Below are 22,485 nucleotides of genomic sequence, written 5' to 3'. Positions count from 1 at the left end.
GAAGCGAGCATGGAAGGCAGCTTGGAAGTTTGGCCAGGTGATGATTGTTCCAACTGGCAGAGTATGCCTGTGGCTGTCCCACCATTGAGCTGCGGGTCCCTTCAGGAAGAAGGAAGCAAAGGTGACATAGCTGGCAGGGGCTACATCAACAGACTCCATCTCATAGGTGATGTCACGGAGCCAGTCATCAGCATCCAAGGGCTGAGTTGAGCTGCGGTACACAGTTGGGTTCAGGCGCATGAAATCCTACAAGAGTTACTGGGGTTGGCTGCTGGTTCATATTGGGGCGAGGAAACTGAGTCATCATATTCTCCATGAAATGGCGATTCATCTCAAGCTGTTGGATCATACCGGCCATGTACTCAGGCGATGGTGGGGCGTTGCCACCACGACCACGACCGCCTGGTCTAACCATCCTGCTAATATATAACAGGAGTAGTTCAGCATTGAGAAATTGCGAGGACAAGAATCATTCATGATGAAACATGCATAATGAAAGGAACTCGATAGATACTACATAGTAGTTGGCACATCTTACAAAAGTGATCATGCATAGAGTTCGGTACACAGACTAAGAACAACATAGGCGGCACACAGGCTCGCGGCAAAGGCATCTAACACTAACAAGCAAGCCTACATCAGTCCTAGGAGGAACTATGGAGGTAAGTGTAGCCTGACAGCTGGTAGTGACGCGAAGGGAAGACCTCCTCATGAGTAGCCTGGGGTCCGCGGATACTCTGGTGCAGAACCCGATGCGCAGGTGGCAGGAGAGGACCAAGTGCGGGAGAGTAGCCTCCCACATCTGGCCAGCCGACGCCCTGGGGCATCACGGTCCTGGAAGGGTAGATCGTAGAACGCGACAGATCACCAGATCGGACAGAGGGGTGCAACAGCGTCAGAGCATGGTACAGGTGCTGACGGATGGTGTACAACTTGTGGCGAAGAGCTCGGTTAGCTCTATCCAGCCCATCAGCGTGCAGAACCAGGTTCTGATGGTAGAAGGGCTCTCGGGTGACGGTGGAGTAGGCAGCAGTGTAATAACCCTCCGCACCAACATCATATGCGATAGCAATGTGCCTGAAGGGGGAGGTGTCCAACTCCTGATACTCTCCACGAAGACATGTCAGAGCAGCATAAGCAGCATCGTGGACCGCCATGTCGATAGTCACTCCAACACCATGAGCAGTGTGCAGCACTGTAGTGGAGTCATACTCCCGAGAGTAGAGGTGGACGATGGCTCGGTACTGCTCCTGGTTGAAGTCCTGGTACTCCTCATAGACGGTGTACTTAGGGTGCCAGTGATAACCCAGATAGGTCATCATCTCAACCAACACAGCAGGTGACCCTAAGGCACCAATGGCCGTCGTGTGGCGCACGACCTGTCTCGTGGGTTCCATCTGAAAACAAAGATGTTTCAAATGAGTCAACTGACAGTATGGATAATGTTCAATATACTACTCTAAAGAATAGCTAGGGCTTATCCAACTTTGGGGTGAACATGGTCATGGGATCCTAATGTTAAAGTTAGTAAAATCGTTTAACCTGAGTAGGAGAGAGTTCAGAGTCCCAGAGTAAGGATCGGGGAGTAAAAGATCCTAATACCACTCAATGGCGACGTGGGCCCATGGGCCGCACAGCCATGTTAGTAAAACAGTTTTCATCGACTAGACTCAACTTTGGCCAAGGAGTGTGGAAGGGGGAATCCTACAGGCAGTCGGCTCTGATACCAACTTGTGACGCCCCCGATTCAATCGTACACTAATCATACACGCAAACATGTACGATCAAGATCAGGGACTCATGGGAAGATATCACAACACAACTCTACAAATAAAATAACTCATACAAGCATCATATTACAAGCCATGGGCCTCGAGGGCTCGAATACAAGAGCTCGATCATAGACGAGTCAGCGGAAGCAACAATATCTAAGTACAGACATAAGTTAAACAAGTTTGCCTTAAGAAGGCTAGCACAAACTGGGATACACATCGAAAGAGGCGCAGGCCTCCTGCCTGGGATCCTCCTAAACTACTCCTGGTCGTCGTCAGCGGGCTGCACGTAGTAGTAGGCACCTCCCGAGTAGTAGTCGTCGTCGTCGACGGTGGCGTCTGGCTCCTGGGCTCCAACGTATGGTCGCAGCAATCGGGTATAGAAAGGGGGAAAAGGGGGAGCAAAGCAACCGTGAGTACTCATCCAAAGTACTCGCAAGCAAGGAGCTACACTACATATGTATGCATTGGTATCAAATGGAAAAGGCTATCATATGTGGACTGAACTGTAGAATGCCGGAATAAGAGGGGGATAGCTAGTCCTATCGAAGATCTACGCTTCTGGTAACCTCCATCTTGCAGTAGGAGAAGAGAGTAGATGGTAAGTTCACCAAGTAACATCGCATAGCATAATCCTAACCGATGATCCTCCCCTTGTCGCCCTGTGAGAGAGCGACCACCGGTTGTATCTGGCACTTGGAAGGGTGTGTTTTATTAAGAATCCGGTTCTAGTTGTCATAAGGTCAAGGTACAACTCCGGGTCGTCCTTTTACCGAGGGACACGGCTATTCGAATAGATCAACTTCCCTACAGGGGTGCACCACATAACCCAACACGCTCGATCCCATTTGGCCGGACACACTTTCCTGGGTCATGCCCGGCCTCGGAAGATCAACACGTCGCAGCCCTACCTAGGCACAACAGAAAGGTCAGCACGCCGGTCTAAATCCTATGGCGCAGGGGTCTGGGCCCATCGCCCATTGCACACCTGCACGTTGCGTGGGCGGCCAGAGAGCGGACCTAGCAACCTCCATTACAAAGGAAGTTGCGTTACGTGGTCCAACCCGGCGCGCGCCGCTCAGTCGCTGACGTCACGAAGGCTTCGGCTGATACCACGACGTCGAGTGCCCATAACTGTCCCCGCCTAGATGGTTAGTGCGTATAGGCCAGTGGCCAGACTCAGATCAAATACCAAGATCTCGTTAAGCGTGTTAACTTTAAAGTCACCGCGAACGTCGACCAGGGCCAGGCCCACCTCTCTCCTAGGTGGTCTCAACCTGCCCTGTCGCTCCGCCACAAAGATCCACACAGAGGGCCGTTGGGACAAAGGTCCTTTCAGCCCCCAATCCGTGAATCACTCGCGGGTGCTCCACGAGCCGACCCGACTTTAGTCACCATATGTATCATGTATAAAGTATATAGTATATACCCGTGATCACCTCCTGAGTGATCACGGCCCGATAGTATAGCATGGCAGACGGACAAGAATGTAGGGCCACCGATGATAAACTAGCATCCTATTCTAAGCATTAAGATTGCAGGTAAAGGTAACAACAGTAGTAGCAAGGACAGGCTATGCATCAGGATAGGATTAATGGAAAGCAGTAACATGCTACACTACTCTAATGCAAGTAGTATAGAGAAGAGTAGGTGATATCTGGTGATCAAGGGGGGGCTTGCCTGGTTGCTCTGGCAAGAGAGAGGGGTCGTCAACACCGTAGTCGTACTGGGTAGCAGCGGCGTCGGTCTCGGTGTTTAGCGAGAGAAGAGGGGGGAGAAACAATAAATATTAAGCAAACAGATGCATAGCGATGCATGACATGACAAGTAGCGGTGCTAGGGGTGCCCTAACACGGTACGAGGTGGTACTGGTGAAGGGGGAAACATCCGGGAAAATATCCCCGATGTTTCGCGTTTTCGGACAAATGAACCGGAGGGGGAAAGTTGCATGTTTGCTATGCTAGGGATGCGTGGCGGACGAACGGGCTGCGTATCCGGATTCGTCTCGTCGTTCTGAGCAACTTTCATGTAGAAAGTATTTTCATTCGAGTTATGGATTAAAAGATATGATTTTCTAAGATTTAAATCATTTTCTGATTTTAATTATTTATTTAAATCCAACATTATTCAGGACAGTGTTTGATGACGCAAGCATGACATCAGAGTGATGTCAGCAGGTCAACTGGTCGGTTGACCAGTCAAGCCAGACAGGTGGGTCCAATGGGACCCACATGTCATTGTCTGGGTCACTAACATGGGGTTTAGTCTAACTAATTGGGTTAATTAGTGGGTGGGACCTAGTAGTCAGTGACTATTTAGTTAATTAAATTAATTAATGAAATAATTAGCATTTTATTTATTTACAAAATGTTTTAAAGGACGCGGGCCCGCATGTCAGTGGCAGTAGCTGCCACATCAGCGCAGTTGACCTCGGTCAACATGGCCAGTTGGGGCCCACAGGCAGTGACCCAGGGGTGGGCCCCGGTGTGCCAGCTCAGCGGAGCCGCCAGAGTAGCTCCGGCGAGCTCGCATGCAGCAACCGAACGCCGGCATGCGTCGGGATTCGCCTACGGGGCACCAAATCGAGCACGGCCGGGCGCGTTGGAACGGCAAGACGACGGCGCGTCGGTTGCAGCTGGTCTGGCGAGCTGCGGTGGCCGGAGAAGGGCACATCAAGCTCATCGCCGGCGAGGGGTTTCGGGCGAGCAACGGCAACGGCGATGCGGCGCGCTACTGGGCAACCAGAAGAGCGGGGCGAAGCCTACGCACGCACGCGAGCACAACGGCACGAGCCCGTGACCATTTGGTCACCGGAGACTCGTCGGCGACGAGCTCCGCGGCGACACGCTCGGGCGCTCATCGAGCTAGCGGCTAGCGGCCACGGATAAGCGCGTGAGCAGGCACATTGCATTCCTGGAAGCACCAGGAACACAATGCCGTGCTCAGGCGAGCACGAAGGAGAGCATGGCCACGGCGGCGAGGCGATCCGCGGCGACGGGCTCACGGCAATGGCGACGACGTAGCTACGGTGCGCGAGGGGCTTAACGAGGAGGAACAGGAGGCGGGGGAGCTCACCGTGCGGCACGCAAGATGGCCCGTGGTGGTTTAGTAGCAGCAGGGGCGTCGCCGGAGTTGGTGAAGAGCGGCGGCGTAGCTTGTCGGAGCAGAGGAGGAAGATGGCGGCGTCGTGGGTGCTGCGGTGGCTCCGAGCTCCAACTGCGGCCACCGGTGGACGAGGACAATGAAGGCGAAGACGAAGGACACGCAGGCGAGGCGAGGCGAGGGCTGTGGCCGCGCATTTCACAGCGGCGGGTTCATGGTGGCATCGGATGTGGTGGGGGAACGAAGGGGAGCGAGGTGGATCTGAGGGGAGGGCGCAGGAATCGAGGGAGAGAGCGGGGCGAGTGGGAGGAGGGATCGAGGAGGCGAAGGCGTGGCGGCCTTATCCCCCTCCTCAACGCCGGCAAGGGGGTCAGGCGGAGACGCGCCCTATTCCGACCCGGGTCAGGGGAACAGGGGAAGGGGACGCGGCAGGGGGAGTCGGGCCGGGTGTGGCCAGCTGGGCTAGGTGGGCCGGCCGGCCTGTGAGCTGGGCCGCCTGGTCTAGGGGGCTTCCTTTTTTTGGTTTTTGTAATTTCTTTCTTTTATTTATTTTCCTTTTCTGTTTTATTTAATTTAGGGCATTTAGGTATTTTGTAAAATTGTGTCTTCTACACCATAATTACCTATGCCATTTTTGGCACTGACCGAACATTTTTGTTTCAACTTTGAAAAACTTTTGTTGTTTGCCATTTTTCTGAATTGATTTTTGAATCGGTTTGAACTAACGAAAGTTTAGCAACAGTAATCAAATGACATGGCATCATTAGGAGAGTTTTACTGTAGCCTAATTATCCGGGCGTTACACTATGGCGGATTGCGAACGGAGAGGGTGGCATGTGGCTCCGCATCATTCAACAGAAATACCTCCGCAGACAGCCGCTCGTCTTCTGCCAGCGATCCGGAGGCTCTCAGTTCTGGCAATCCATCATGCAGCTACTTCCAGTCCTTCGCCTCGCGACTTTGATTGCGATTGGCTCTGGCACGTCCACGCTATTTTGGTTCGATCATTGGGCTGGCGACGCCCCCTTCGCGGCACGCTTCCCTGACCTGTTCGCCATAGCGGTCGAACCTAGGATCTCCGTTGAGGTGGCCCTTATTGACTTAGGGCACCTGGTGTTGCGGTGACCGTTTGGCCTGGCTAAAATGCATCTTGGCAGGATTTTCTTGCCTGTATCGCGCTGCACGAGCCGAACCTGGACATCGGGGATGACCGCACTGTGTGGAGACTAGAGCCATCTGGCCAATTCTCCACTAAATCCCTTTACCAGGCTATCGCCACTTCCCCGGGACCCGAGGCTCTCACGACCATCTGGGAGATCTGACTCCCCTTGAAGATAAGGATATTCTTGTGGAAATGGATCTGCGGCTGCCTTCCGTCCGGTGTGGAGGTACTGAAGCGCAATGGCCCCGTTGACGGGCTATGTCCGCTCTGCGAGACTGAAGAGGATTTGAACCATATCTTCTTCACCTGCATGTCCGCGTAGTTCCTCTGGAGTTGTTTCCGCGTAGTAGTGGGTGGAAGCTGGGACCACAACAACTTCCCCGCTCTCTTCGCAGAACTCCGGGCTTTACCTCCCATGGCCCGCCACATTAGGTGGCTGACCATCGGGGTGCTAGCCTGGACGCTGTGGACTGTTAGGAATAAGCTTGTGATTCAGTGTATACCCCTTCGTCGCGCTACTAACGCTATGTTCAAATGGTGTGGTTACTTGTAGCTTTGGCGGCCGCTTAGCTGTCCCAGGGAGAGAGACGCCATCAACTCCATCATCACCCAGCTGGACACGATGGCTCTCCGGTTGGCTGCGCCGCTCCCTCCAAATCACCGGAGCCGGGTTAGATCTGCCCCGCCTCGTCCCCGCCGCATGTGTGTGCATCCCTATTTTGTGTGTGTGTTGGGCGTGTTGTGGTGTGCCCATAGCTGAACCCTTTTAGTGTTTGTGTGTTTGTGTGTTAGACCTTGCCTGTGATTCGCTTGTCGGTACTTTGTTGGACCTTGTGCTCGGTGGTTGCTTTATTTATAAAGCAGGGCGAAAGCCTTTTTCGATAATGGTGTCATTTCCCCTTTTTTGAGATTTTTCTTGGCTCAATGGCAAACAAATACAAGGACATTCCCCACCTCGTTTACTTGACCTCCTTGTGAAAAAAATTAGAAAGTTAAGGAGGCTTTAGCGGAGGACGCTTGGATTCACAAGATAAAGCTCAATATGATTCTTACCATGGAGAGTGTCATTGCACCTTAGGCAATTTGTCACAATGTGGGAGCACATTCGCAACATCCACCTTTGTGTGGATGTCACGGACGAGACGGATTGGAAGCGCTCAACGAGTGGGCATTATTCGTCGGCCTTGGTTTACAACGCGCAATTCATTGGATCTACGTGCACCATGTTTCACCGCCACACCCGGGCATCTGGACTCCGCCGAAGGTGAAATTCTTTGCATGGCTTGCAACCTGTAATAGGATTTGGACGGTTGATAGGCTTGCTAGGAGGGGTGGCAATACTATAGACTATGTCCGCTTTGTCAACGAGTGCAAGAGAGTGGAGTCTAGCTTTTCTTCAAACTAGTAATTGTGTTTAATGCAATTAATGCCATTTCCAAATTATGATTAATAAAATTAACATGTTTCCAAATTATTTATCATGTGGTGGATACATCATTGGAGTAGCGTAAGAAGTTGGATATAGGTGGCTGGATAGCTCAGATATTTTGGATTCACTAAACTGATGCTTTCATAAATAGTAGTAGATGTCGCTTCAACGTTAGAATCTGAAACCTCGTTAAAGATTGGCTCGGCCTCCATGTGATTGATAGGGAAACTTGGGGGCATTGCACTCTCTCTTCCATTGGTCGAGAAATATGCCCAGAAACAACATCCTCAATGGGAAGGCCATAACATTCCTCACCATGTAAGTTGATTGGACCATCTGAAATAAGAATGCCCGTGTGTTCCGACACAAGTCACCAAAGATTCCAGTTGTGGTTTGCTGGCCGCCATTCTAATTTGGCTCCATATCGGCTTGCTAAGGAAGCACCTTTTTATGACGAAAAACAGCATTGTGCTGATTTCATTCATTAAGATAGGATGAGTCACCCCAAGAGATACAGTTCAAGATTTACAGAACGGCTGAGAGCCAAAAAGGAGAAGTAAAAGCTATACAAATGTACACATGGAAGGAGGAAATAATGCTATCCTACGCCAGTCCATTGAGCTCCTCTGAATCCAGCGATTCTCCAAGAGTTGAGCTCGTTGATGATGCTCTCAGCGACCTTCCAGAAATGGGTTACCTTTTTATTGAATATACGGTTGTTTCTTTCACTCCAAACATGCCAGGAAACCGCCATGATTAGAGATGAGAGATCCTTTTTCCTGCTTGTACCTATACCATCCAGAGCCTTTAACCACCAGTCCAATAGAGAGCCATCATGAGCAGTAGACAGGAGGTTGAAGGGAAACTTATATATCGCCAAGCAATAGCCCCAGATTCCAGCCGTGAAAGGGCAGCTAGCTACAAGGTGCAGGCTGTCTTCCCCGCTTTGTGAGGCCAACCCCGCTTTGCAAGGTTATCTGCAGTTAAACATTTGCCCTGTACAAAGAGCCAGCTGAAGAATCTTATTTTTGGTGGAACCTTAATATGCCATATGATCTCAGGTAGAGGAGAATCAATCTTGCCCCAGAATTGACATAGGTAAGCTGACTTAGCATTGTATCTTCCATCAGACGACCATTTCCAAATGAACTCGTCCTCTAGGTTGGACAGAGTGATCACCCTGGATCTGTGCCATAATTCAATATATTCACGCAGCACGTCAATGCCTGGGTTGCACTTGAGAAGGGTGACCCATTTTCTATTGGTGAGACCTTCAGCCAATGATATTTTTCTGTTCTTGCTGTGCTTGAAAAGGTTAGGAAATGAAACAGCCGGAGTCTCGCCGCCGAGCTAGTGATCATGCCAAAAGGAGATCCTAATGTCGTTGCCAATCTTGATGGAGGTAAAAGCAATGAAAAGAGCCTTAACATGCTTATCAACATGAAGTTGCAGGCCTTGCCATGGCTTATCCGGATCTGTGGCGCGCAGCCAAAGCCAATGAACTTTAAGCGCTCGCCCCTGAGCTTGTAGGTCATGGATGACCAGCCCGCCAAAGGAGATGGGTGAGCACACCTGGGTCCAGCGGACAAGGCATTTGCCTCCACAGACGGCATCGGAGCCAGCCCATAAGAAAGCACGACGTAGTTTGTCAATTTTCTTGCTGGCCCATTTTGGTTGATGAACAGCTAGCAGAAGGAATATTGGCATTGCTGAAAGAACAAACTTTACAAGCACCATTCTACGAGAAGCACTAGATTTGAACTTTTCAGTCTTGAACATTGATGCAATCCCTAACTATCTTACTGCTATTTTGCAGTCAGGCATGCCTTCGCCTATTATTGAATAAGTGCTAGAGGGTGGAGAGCTAAAAAAGGGACACAAGTCACCATGTGAGTTGGTTGGATCATCTGAAAAAAGAGAAACTCCTATGAGTTCCGGCACAAGTCAACACAGGCACCCATCATCTTCAGCACCATAGAAAGGGGAGCTAGACTATTATTGAATAAGATGATTTTGCAAGTTAACTAACTTGCAGAAACATCTTATAATATTGGCATCTTATATTATGGGACGGACGGAGTAGGAAACATAATGCCACCAGTAATGGCCCTTTTGTAACCTTGGTGGCGTGTAACAAACTCTATTCACCTTAATTAATTAATAGATGAGAGTGGTGTCTGACAAAGTCTATTCTTCTTAATTAATTAAGGGTTTGTCTAGGTCTTAGTCGACTGAGACTTGGCGAAGTCTCAGTCGACTAACGTCAGCACGTATAAAATTGGATGTTAGGACTGACCCTCACGTACCTAGTACTACTGCATCGTTTAGTTTTCTGTTTTAGGTGTGTGACTGGTTTGCTATTTGGGCTGGAGCTGTTCTCGTTGGGTTTTGTTCTTAGCTTGTCTTCTCTTTTTTGTTGGGCTGGCTCCCTTACTTGGGCTTTGTTTTTTTTCTACAACAGCAAAATATATAGTAAAAGATATATAAAATAGTTCCATGCCACAAAAAAAGGTACTATGTTGCGCATGCGTTTCTTACAGTCAGCAAAACAGATGCCTCACATAGGCTGTTCTGCCAGCTCATGTCCTGTTTCAACTTCTTTTTTTCATAGATCCAAAAGAAAAGTATGAAAATTAATTTTAAAAATGAAGAATAATCTATATTGTGTAAAATTAAAATTCTTCGTGTTTTGTGTGTATAAATGGTCGTCCTATATTTGTATCATCTCATATTTATAAAAAATATTTGATCGTGTATTCATAAAAAAGATCATTGTATTTCTGAAATGTTCATCGCATATTTGTCTAATTTTCATCGCATAATATATAAAAGTTCATCGCACATTTGAATAAAAATTTATCATGTATTTAACATAAATGTTCACCGTGTATTTATGAAAATAATAATTATGTATTAAAAGTAAATCATGAAAAAATGAAGAAACATAAATAAAATAATGATACGATGGTTGACCCCTCCTAGTGGTAGATAAGCAACTGTCGCACCCCCATAAAACACCACAGAGTTGTAGTATGGACGTCACTTGCAGTTGTGGCCAGACATGTAGTTGCAGTCAAGGGCTATGATTGTAGTTGCATGCCTAGTGTCACACATGCAACTGTCCCCTCTCCCATCACCCTCTGATAAAACAAAGGTCACTTGAAGTCGGATGGGTAGACATGCAATTGCAATAGCGGGTCACACTCGCAGTTGCATACCTAGTATCAGACATGCAATTGCCCCCCTCCCCTTCCACGACAAAAACAAAGGTTAGTTGCAGTCGGGTGGGTAGACATGCAGTTGCAGCTGGATGTGACAATTGCAGTCGCATGTCTAACATACAATTGCAACTGCCCCATCTTCCGCCTCCATTTGACAAAACAAACTCCAGTTACATCTGTGTTAGGAGACATATAGTTGCAATTGATGGTCTACACTTGCAGTTGCATGCCTAGTGTCAAACATGCAATTGCCACCCTCTCCTGCCCCCATCAGTCAAAAAAGTCAAATTGTGTTTGTGTTAGGGGGACATGCAGTTGTAGTCGAGGGCTACACTTGCAGTTGCATGCCTAGTGTTAGACATGCTACTGCCCCCTCTTCGATCTCCATCTGACAAAACAAAGGTTAGTTGCGGGCATGATGGAAGACATGCAATTGTAGTCAGGGGCGACACTTGCAGTTGCATGCAAGTATATGCATGCAACTGTCGCCGGCGCTCTCCCACTATACTCCGACAAAACAAAGTTCATTGCGGTCGTGATGGAAGATATGCAACTGCAGTTGGGGCGCAACACTTGCAGTTGCATGCATAATGTACACATGCAATTGCCCCCCTTCTCCCACTGCCCTCCAACAAAACAAAGTTTAGTTGCTGTTGTGACGGAAGATATGCAATTGCAGTCGGGGCACGACACTTGCAGTTGCATGCATAATGTACACATGTAATTGCCCCTCCCTCTCCCACCGCCCTCCAATAAAACAAAGTTCAGTTGTAGTCGTGCTAGAAGACATGCAGTTACAACCGGGGCTTACAAACAAAGCCTAGTTCCAGTCGGAGGTGACTCATGCAGTTGCATGGCTATTGGAAGACATGCAACTACCCCTCTCCAACAAAAAGTTGAAGTCGCCTTGAAGACATGAAGTGCATTCGAGAGCGACATTTGCAGTTTGTGCTTAGTGGCAAACATGCAAGCCCCCCTCCACACATACAAAATAGCAAGACATACAGTTGCAGTTGGTGACGACACTTGTAGTTGCACACCTAGTGGCAGACATGCAACTCCCCACTCCCAATTACCCAACAAAACAACAGAAATTATAGTCGAAGCGGATACTCGCAGTTCCGCACCTAGTGATAGACATGCAACTCCCCCCTTGAAAAAACACCACTAGGCACTAGGTTGCAGCCACGCGGGTAGATATCACATTCTGCCCCCCCCCCCCACCCCGCCTTGACCCTTTGGCTCTGAGGCAAACCACGTTTGGAAGAGAGGAAAAAGGTGGAGGAGTACCATGATACACTACTTCCACACTTCTTCCGCACTTAAAACTTGGTTAGCAATGCTTTAGTCAACAAGAACAATTGCAATTATAACTTTAAAAAAAATAAAAATAGGAAGAATAAAATGATGCAGCTGGCAGACAAAAATGAAAATGCATTATTATTGAAATAAAAAGGGTAATGCATAATAAATAAAAGTAAAAATATATTACTGATTTCCTAAAAAGAAAGGGGGAAATAAAACAAACGACGAAAACTAAAAACCAAGAAAAAAGCATTAAAATAAAAATAAAAATGTAAGACAAGAAAAACAAAAAACAATACCAATTTCAAATGCTTCAGTAAATACTGACCGCTCATATAAGAGCAAAAGGTATGTGTGCATCCCTCGCAACTACTGGGCCGCAATAGAAAAGAAGGACAAAAGAGCATAGGCAGGCCTGGCGTATTGATCACTCGCCCACAGAAAAAGGCTATCATCCATTGTGTACGGCACATCCGCGCGTCAATGTCAACAAACAGGAAAAATGATACATTGCACGAATCTTTACGACAAGATCTTATGACTACTGAACGACTAAGACTTGACCAATCCTCTTTCGATTGAGAATTAGCAAATGCCGAAAAAAGAAAGCTAGCAAGAAACACACTGTTAGAAAGGGAAAAAAGTTTTAAAAGATAAAAGGCAAACAAAAAAATAGAAAAGAAACAACAAAAAATGTGAAAATAAAATTCAACTTTTTTAGCAATAAAAGAACAGCTCGTGCCATATGGAACAAAAATGGCAAGAAACAAAAAAAAAGCCCACAAGCCGAACACAGGTTTAAAAAGTGAGATTCACTAGGCAAGAAAAAAAGTACAACACGAGTACTGTTTTGAGAGAGAAGACCAACACGTACCTAAGGCTCAGAGTGAAGAAAAAGAAAGAAAGAACAAGGCCCAGGTAGAAACGGCAATACGGTGCAAGCGACCTGTACTTGAATATAGAGACTTCGTTAAAAATAAGTCAACTGAGTTTTAGCGCCTCCGATTAATTAATGGATGAGTCAAAGCTTATGTCTCCGTCTTTAAAAAATCGTTGCAGTTCAGATGCGAGAAGCAGGTATTACGCTGTATAATACAGCAACAGCTTTGCATATCAGAAACTATAAAAAGGCAGCACCAGCAGGTTGCCAACGGACATCAGACATGTATGCATCGCAAAATTCAGCTTCACTTCACCGGAGAGAGCTCAGGAAAACAACATTTTTTCTTACAAAGCTGGCAAAGATTGAAAAAAAAAAACAAATGTATGGTTCCGATTTATGTTTGCATTAATCCTAAGGATCTTCCCGCCGAGTGTCTATTCAGGCCTACGCAGGCACTAGGCAGATTCATAGTAGTTGTCCAGCAACTTCCTGACGTTCTTGAATATAGGCACGAGGGCGAGGAGAGCGATCTGCAGGTGCTCGGAGCTGTTCAGGCGGATGCCGACTTGCCCGGTCCCCTTGTTGCTCACATTCAGACTGGCAATCAGGTTGCTAGACCTTCCAGCAGGGATCTGAGACTGGGCATTGCACCCGACGGCGAGATCCCCGTGCCAGTCCACGACGGAGATAGCGAGGGTAGAAAGCATGCGCCCAATCGGGTAGTCTTTGTCTCTCAATGTAGCCTCCAGACGTCCGCCGTACGCAGCGTCTCCTTTCCCGCTCATAGTCCCACCACTTACTAGAAGCCTCAGCTGCTTGTTCACTATCAGTCTGTCTTCAATCTTCACACCAGCTGATAAGGTATCCCCAAGGAGCGTCGCAGATATCCCAGCAGCCGTGTTATTGCGCCTGAAGTTCTTGAATCTCGACTCACCACGAATTGTGTATGCCATGTCCTTGCCAACAGACTGCAAATCAAGCCCCACTGAAGAAGTTTTACCCTCGCCGTGCTTAACAGAACTTGCAACCTCCATTTGGAGGGAGCTGTCCTTCTTGTCTTTTGTTAGCTGGCCAGACACAGACAGAGGCACTTTACCTTTGACAGCGAATAATCTCTCAACGTTTAGACCTTCATAACCCACATCATGATCCCATCCCTGGGTCTCCAGCACAGGTCTCACAAGCCATTCACTTGGCGTATCCAGAAAACGGTAGCGATGGCTAGGATAGTCAGAATCAAAAGTCGAGGGCAATACCATGTCAGGCATAGGCACAGCAACATTGGTCGGAGTACTGCCATCGTCATCAACATTGCTGTTACCATAATCATCTTCTCTGGCCTTGGCCTCTGCTGCCATCTTCTTCATCATTTTACGACGCATATGTTCCTCTTTCAGCTGTTTTTTGTAGAATAGTTTCTCTCTGTAGTCTAGTTCCTCAAGATATGCCTTCCTCTGCGCATGGTTGAGTTTTGAAAGTTGAGCCTTAGTGAGGCGCTTAAAAGGAGGCAGGTCATCATAGTCTGAACCATCATCTGAACCACAATCATCTGCCAAATCATCTTCAAGATCATCATCGTCGCCAAACTGCTCCTCGGGCAACTTCAGCGGAGCTCGAGACTGAAGAAGTGAAGAGAGGAGAAAAGGAAGTGGAGCAACCCTCGTGCTAGAAGTTTTACCAGCGGGGCTATCCTGCAACTTGAGAAACGAATTAGCCTCTGCTAAAACCTTTGACGCAAAGCAGAGCAATAGCAACTGTGGCTTCCAGACTTGTCCATTTGGCAACACTCTCTGGCCTGACCTATTTGTCCTGCAAGCTGAGTGGTTTTCCACCAGAGCGACTGGATTCATAAGACGAACATCAGCAGCCGCCTGCCTTATAGCTTGCTGGACTACATGGGACCTCTGGGTGACAAACATCTCATAACTCAGAGGAATTCCATTTGGTCCATCTGGTGGTGCAGATGCAGCATGAGTTAACACTACTATAGCATTGAACCAGACCGAGGCTCCAAAAACTTTGCTAATGGTCTGCAACAGAGGTACATCACCATAGTCCCTACTCTGCAGATCCAGTCGGTCAAAATAAAGAACAATATCAGGAGGATTTTTGCTCACAATTTTCTTCACAGAATTGAGAACTTTCTGGTTGTACTGCTGGTCTGAAGATGAGGATGAAAGGCCAGGTGTATCAATCACTTTTACTTGGATTCCCTCAACCATACCAACTACTTCTTGAACTTTTCTGGTGCTGGATTCAAAAGCATCAGTCTCTAGCTTGACATCATCGAAAATTGAATTTATAGTAGCACTCTTGCCAACCCCAGTTTTACCAAGAACCAGTATGGTGCATGACAAATCAAGGGGCTCATTTCCAGCAGCTTCAAGCCGTTCTGCTATCTCTTGTGCTCGGTCAAAGTTAAAAACACCACGACCGTTTCTTCTAATCTGTTCTGCCAGCCCGAGCCGGTAAAGAACCTGCGAGACCACCATATTGTGAGGCGTTTGCCCAAACCTGTTAGCAAGACGCAGAAACTTAACCCGGATCATCTGGAGCTTCTCCCGGATTTCATCATTCTCATCTCCATCATCCCCAGCAGATTCAGTATCCTGCCGAGTGTCCCTGTCTACAGCGACTGGACCATTAGCACGGACCTGCTGAACAGGTCGGGCCGGAGGCAACAAGGAAGAGGATGCTCCAAGGCCAGCAGGACGAGCCAGCAAAGAGGGGCCATTAGCCTGACCTGCTGCAGCACTAGAGGATCGTGCAGGAGCAGAGCTAGCCTTATTCTCATCACCAGAGGAGTTTGAATCATCCAATTCCTCGACCACCACATCAGGCTCGCCTCCAGATTGTGTAGGGACCTCAAGCTTGCTATCACGGGCAGCAGTATCTCCCTTGCTATATTCTGGCTGCTCTTTGCTCTGATCAACCAACATAGCTTCTTGAACCTGTTCAGGTTCACTAGAGTTCATGGGGAGCTCAGGATTGATATCACAGGCAGGAACATCTTCCCTGCCCTTCTCAGGTTCCTCATCGAGATGTTCAGCCAAAACAGCATCTGTCACACACAGCCTGATGGCTTCCAACATGGCTTCCTCCTCTAAGCGCTCCCGATGCTCGTCGTGCACATCATCCTCGACACCAATCTCGGCAGGCCTGTAATCCTCAATTGCCTCGCACTCAGCAGCGACAGATTCTCCGGTCACCGAAGCCTGTGCATTGTGAAAAAACTCCTCGCTCTGATCTGAACCAGCCAGCTCCTGCTGCTCCACCTCCACAAACAGATCAGCGTCCTCGTCGGACTCCACAGCCGTCGGCGGCCCGTTCCGAGCAGCCTGTTGATCATAGCCTGCCGATGGATCCATGGTCGCCTCAGCCCAGGCCACATCGGACACCACCTCCTCGACACCCACGTCCCTTTGTCTGACCTCCACAACCTCACCGCCGCCACCCTCCTGCGCCTGCACAACCGCCTCGGCCGCGTCCCCTTCTCTGGCATCCAAGATCTCGCCGCTACCGCCCACCTCCGCGGCGGCCGCAACGGGCGCCGGTTCGGCACCGACCTGCGCGCCCCCCACCTCCTCCTCGGCGACTCCGCCCGGGCTTTCCCGATCCTCCGGCTCCAGCAGGCGCTTCTCGCCAATGGCGCTGTCGTCCATCGCGAGCCCCGACGGCGCGCGGAGCGCAACCCTAGCCTGCCACCAACAGAGACGGGACGGATCAAACAACAGCGACGGGAGGAGGAAAAAAACGAGCGAACGACGATGGACGGGAATAAACTTGGAAAAGGCGGCACCTTTGTGGTTGGGTTAGGCAGGTTTGGCGCGTCCGCGGATGGCGTCCGGTCCACCAACCTCGTCGACGGCGGTAAAGGACGGCGGCGTGGGAGATCGGAATTTGGGACGAGTTTGGGTGTTGCCCCGCGCGGCACGGCGAGAGGAAGAGAGAAGGTGGTCAGGTCCCGGTCCCTGTAGGCTTGCGCCGCTTCGGGGGCTGAATCGAGAACCCTGATGACAAGATCGAACTTTTTATTACTCTTATTTTCAAGACGCTCGAAATTTGGTTTCGCAGGAAATATATAAATTTTATTTTCGATGCCTCAACTTTTTGCATATTTTTATTCCTTTTTTTGAAAGGCAGATGATTTAATGCTTGATTTTTTTTAACATCAGTACAGACACAAGCACTCATATATACGCGCATACACTCATCCTTATGAACGCACACACGCACACTTTATCCTTATGAGCACACTTTCAACAGATTGATCTGGTATCAGGTCCAACTCTGATAAGCTTGATCCACACAAAAGATGAAACTTTTCGCTCCTAATCTCATCGAGTGGTGATCTTAGAGGGTTTGTATCACCTCTCCTTCGCCATCAGTAGATCGCCGGTCCCTCCTCCCATGTTGGTGTGCTGTCTGGGAGTGCAAGGAGACTCTGGTTTACTAGATGAAGATAGTTTTTTCCGTTTTGAAGTTTTCAGATGGGCCTTTGATGTGCATCGCTTCGTACCTTCCGGCGGTGATGTCAGCGATGTACAATAAAGTCTTTACCGGTGACGCATCATAGATGTTTGTGGTGGCGTTTGCCCAACCAATCATTCACCATCAACATTCATGTCTTAATTGTGTTTTCTATGGCGGCATCGATATTTTTTGGACGTAAATTTATGTTCTGAAAGGTGAGGCTTGGCTTTGCATGTTTTATCATCTTGACGGCTGCTCGTAATTGGATCCTCTAATGGAGGCATGAGGGTTGCGAGATTTGATAAGATTAGCTCTTAGATTCGCGACTCTTCTAGTTGTGGCAACTTTTTCTCATAGACCATGATCCAACAAGGTCGTGGACTTGACGATCCCCCGTCTGCAATCAATAATGTTAGATTGGCTCTAGTGTAGGAGTAGCTTATGGCAACACGCCATTGATACGTCTTCAACGTATTTATAATTTTTTATTGTCCCATGTTATTATATTATCTGTTTTGAATGTTTTATATGCATTAATATGTTATTTTATATTACTTTTGGGACTAACCTATTAACCTAGAGCCTAGTGTCAATTTCTGTTTTTTCCTTATTTTTTAGCTTCGCAGAAAAGGAATATCAAACGGAATAAAATTTTCGCGATGATTTTTCTTGGACCAGAAGACGCCCGAAAGACTAGGAGTCCAAGTCAGAAGACCCATGAGGCGGCGACAAGCCGCAGGGGCGCGCCCTAGGGGGGCGCCCCTGGCTTGTGGCCCCCTCGGGAGTCCACTGACCTACTTCTTCCTCCTATATATTCTCATATATTCCAGAACCATCAAAAAAGAGCCACGAAAAAACTTTTCCACCGCCGCAACCTTCTGTTCCTGTGAGATCCCATCTTGAGGCCTTTTCCGGCATCCTGCCAGAGGGGGATTCAATCACGAAGGGCATCTACATCAACTCTATTGCCCTTCCGATGAAGCGTGAGTAGTTTACCACAGACCTATGGGTCCATAGCTAGTAGCTAGATGGCTTCTTCTCTCTCTCTTTGATTCTCAATACCATGTTCTCCTTGATGTTCTTGGAGATCTATCCGATGTAATCTTCTTTTGCGGTGTGTTTGTCGAGATCCGATGAATTGTGGATTTATGATCAGCTTATCTATGAATATTATTTAAATCTTCTTGAATTCTTATATGCATGATTTGATATCTTTGTATTTCTCTTCGAATTATCGGTTTGGTTTGGCCAACTAGATTGGTTTTTCTTGCAATGGAAGAGGTGCTTAGCTTTGGGTTCAATCTTGCGTGATTTCACCCAGTGACAAAGTAGGGGTAGCAAGACATGTATTGAATTGTTGCCATCGAGGATAAAAAGACGGGGTTTTCATCATATTGCTTGAGTTTATTCCTCTACATCATGTCATCTTACTTAAGGCGTTACTCCATTCTTTATGAACTTAATACTCTAGATGCATGCTGGATAGCGGTCGATGTGTGGAGTAATAGTAGTAGATGCAGGCAAGAGTCGGTCTACTTGACACGGACATGATGCCTATATTATATAATCATTACCTTGGATATCGTCATAACTTTGCGCTTTTCTATCAATTGCTCGACAGTAATTTGTTCACCCACTGTATTATTTGCCTTCATGAGAGAAGCCTCTAATGAAACCTATGGCCCCTGGGTCTATTTTCCATCATATTAGTTTCCAATTTACTATTTTGCAATCTTTTATTTTCAAATCTATAAACCAAAAAAAACCCAAAAATATTTTATCTTTTGTTTAGTTCTATTTATCTCTACCATATCTCACCTTTGCAAGTGACCGTGAAGAGATTGATAACCCCTTTATCCGTTGGGTGCAAGTGTTTGATTGTTTGTGTATGTGCATCTATTGGGGACTTGCACGTTTCTACTACTGATTGATACCTTGGTTCTTAATTGAGGGAAATACTTATCTCTATTGTGTTGTGTCACCCTTTCCTCTTCAAGGGAAAAACCAACGCAAGCTCAAGAAGTAGCAGGAAGAATTTATGATGCCGTTGTCGGGGAGATCTACGTCAAGCCTACCAAGTACCCATCATAAATATCATCTCGTGCATTACATTATTCGCCATTCGCCTCTCGTTTTCCTCTCCCCCACTTCTAAAATAATTTTCGAAAAGATTTGCCATTTTCTTCGCCCTTCTTCCGTTCGTCTTTTCATTTGCTTTTTGTTTGCTCGTGTGTTAGATCGCTTGTCTTGCTTTCATGGCTAGTCCTTCCATCATTGTCAGCTCTCTTGAGAATGAGATCCTTAATTTTAAGTAAGGGGAGGGAGAAAATTTAAAAGATGCTTGGTATAGAATTTGCAATGCTCGGAATAGATCTACTCGAAAGCAATCTACTATCGTTCTCCTTCGCAATTTTTATATGGGCATCACTCCTTGAAATAGATATGATTTAGATACCATTACCGGGGGGAATTTCTTGGGGAGTCATACTTTTGATGCTTATAATGCTATGATGGATTTGTTAGGCCCACCACCTCTTATGGTTAATGAAACTGTTTTAACCTTGGAACATATGATGCAAAGGCTTGATATTATTGAGAATAAAATTGCTACCGTAGAGTTGATTGAGAACTTGGATACAAAGATTCATAATCATATTACTCATTATGGATCTAAGGTAGGAGTTACTTTAAAGAATCTTAGGGAAAAGGAACCCATAGTTAATGAAAAGATAGATCAAGATTCTACTAGAATTGGCAAACTAGAAGATATTATTACCAACTTGGGTTTCGCCTTTTCCTTCGTTAAAACTACTCAAAATTTTCCTCCTACTAAGGCCGCAAAGATTATTTATGTTCCTAAGAATAAGGGTGAATCTTCTAGTTGAGGAAATGAAGATCTCAAAATGATAAGTGTTCACCCTAATCTTTTCGATATCATTAAGGAACCAATTGCCACGAGCGAATTTCTTGATTTCTTGCCTAGAAGTTTGATCACCGATAAAACCCAAGAATCTCCTAAGGTTTATAAGTGTGCAATCGAAGAGTTGCATACCAAAGATGACAATACCTAGATCTATTGCATTATGCCTAGCTAGGGGCGTTAAACAATAGCGCTTGTTGGGAGGCAACCAAATGTTTTTTTTGTTCTTGCTTTTTGGTCCTGTTTTTCAATAAATAATTCATCTAGCCTCTGGTTAGATGTGTTTTTGTGTTTAGTTAGTGTTTGTGCCAAGTAAAACCTTTGGGATGGCTTACGGTGATAGTTGATTTGATCTTGCTGAAAAATAGAAACTTGTGCGCCCAGGAAAACAATTCTCATTTTTTATAGAACAGCGATAAAATATTGATTCTTATTGCAGAAGTTTAATATACAAATTTCCCAGGTTGTCCTAATTTTTCAAAAAAATTGGAGTTACAGAAGTATTCGAGAGTTACAGATTGCTACAGATTGTTCTGCTTTTGACAGATTCTGTTTTCTATGTGTTGTTTGCTTATTTTGATAATCTATGGGTAGTATAGGGGGTATGAACCATGGAGAAGTTGTAATACAATAGATATTACACCAATATGAAAAAATAATGAGTTCACAACATCACCAAAAGTGGTGATTTATTTTCTTATACTAACGGATCTCATGAGATTTTCTGTTGAGTTTTGTATTGTGAAGTTTTCAGGTTTTGGGTAAAGATTTGATGGACTATGGAATAAGGAGTGGCAAAAGCCTAAGCTTGGGGATGCCCAAGGCACCCCAAGGTAACATTCAAGGACAACGAAGAGCCTAAGCTTGGGGATGCCCCGGAAGGCATCCCCTCTTTCGTCTTCATCTATCGGTAAATTTACTTGAGGCTATATTTTTATTCACCACATGATATGTGCTTTGCTTGGAGCGTCTTGTATGATTTGAGTCTTTGCTTTTTATTTTGCCACAATCATCCTTGTTGTACACACCTTTTGAGAGGGACACACATGAATCGTGATTTATTAGAATACTCTATGTGCTTCACTTATATCTTTTGAGCTAGGCAATTTTGCTCTAGTGCTTCACTTATATCTTATTAGAGCACAACAGTGGCCTTATTTTGTAGAAATTATTGAACTCTCATGCTTCACTAATATTATTTAGAGAGTCTCTTTAAACAACATGGTAATTTTCTTTGGTTATGAATTTAGTCATAATATGATAGGCATCCAAGAGGGATATAATAAAAACTTTCATATAAAGTGCATTGAATACTATGAGAAGTTTGATTCTTTATGATTGTTTTGAGATATAAAGATGGTCATATTAGAGTCATGCTAGTGAGTAATTGTAGATTGTAGAAATACTTGTGTTAAAGTTTGTGATTCCTATAGCATCACGTATGGTGAACCGTTATGTAACGAAGTTGGAGCATGATTTATTTATTTATTGTCTTCCTTATGAGTGGTGGTCGGGGACGGGCGATGGTCTTTTCCCTAGGAGCATGCGCGTAGTACATTGTTTCGATGACTAATAGATTTTTGCAATAAGTATGTGAGTTCTTTATGACTAATGTTGAGTCCATGGATTATACGCACTCTCGCCCTTCCACCATTGCTAGCCTCTCTAGTATCACACAACTTTCGCCGGTACCATACACCCACATTTACCTTCCTCAAAACAACCACCATACCTACATATTATGGCATTTCCATAGCCATTCCGAGATATATTGCCATGCAACTTCCATCGTTCCATTTTATTATGACACGCTTCATCATTGTCATATTGCTTTGCGTGATCATGTAGTTGACATCGTATTTGTGGCAAAGCCACCATTCATACTTTTTTATACATATCGCTCTTGAGTCATTGCACATCCCGGTACACCGCCGGAGGCATTCATATAGAGTCAGATTTTGTTCTAAGTATCGAGTTGTAAGTAAATAAAAGTGTGATGATCTTCATTATTAGAGCATTGCCCCATATGAGGAAAAATAAAAGAGGCCAAAGAAGCCAACAAAAATATGAAAGAGAGAGAGAGAGAAGAGAGAAGGGGCAATCTTACTATCCTTTTTCCAAACTTGTGCTTCAAAGTAGCACCATGATCTTCACACTACAAAAAAATACACTTCCGTGATGATACGTGTTTGTCACAGTAGGTCACGTTTTCTGTCAT

General features: G+C 46.3%; 1 protein-coding gene across 1 annotated transcript; it reads right to left on the bottom strand.

Annotated features, from left to right (window-relative positions):
• Positions 1-13,157: 13,157 nt before the first annotated feature.
• On the bottom strand, positions 13,158-16,884 carry LOC125512892 (translocase of chloroplast 101, chloroplastic). Its single transcript, XM_048677964.2, has 2 exons — positions 16,674-16,884; positions 13,158-16,572 (listed from the first exon to the last, which is right to left on the bottom strand). The coding sequence occupies exon 2, from the start codon at positions 16,534-16,536 to the stop codon at positions 13,330-13,332; it is 3,207 nt and encodes a 1,068-aa protein (XP_048533921.1). The 5' UTR covers positions 16,537-16,572; positions 16,674-16,884; the 3' UTR covers positions 13,158-13,329.
• Positions 16,885-22,485: the final 5,601 nt, after the last annotated feature.

This window comes from Triticum urartu, chromosome 1A, assembly GCF_056163025.1.
Source record: "Triticum urartu cultivar PI428250 chromosome 1A, HENAU_Tu73, whole genome shotgun sequence".
In the NCBI taxonomy this organism is placed as follows: Eukaryota; Viridiplantae; Streptophyta; class Magnoliopsida; order Poales; family Poaceae; genus Triticum; species Triticum urartu.
The sequence above is the reverse complement of the archived record's forward strand: the minus strand, read 5'-3'. Positions and strand labels throughout refer to the sequence as shown.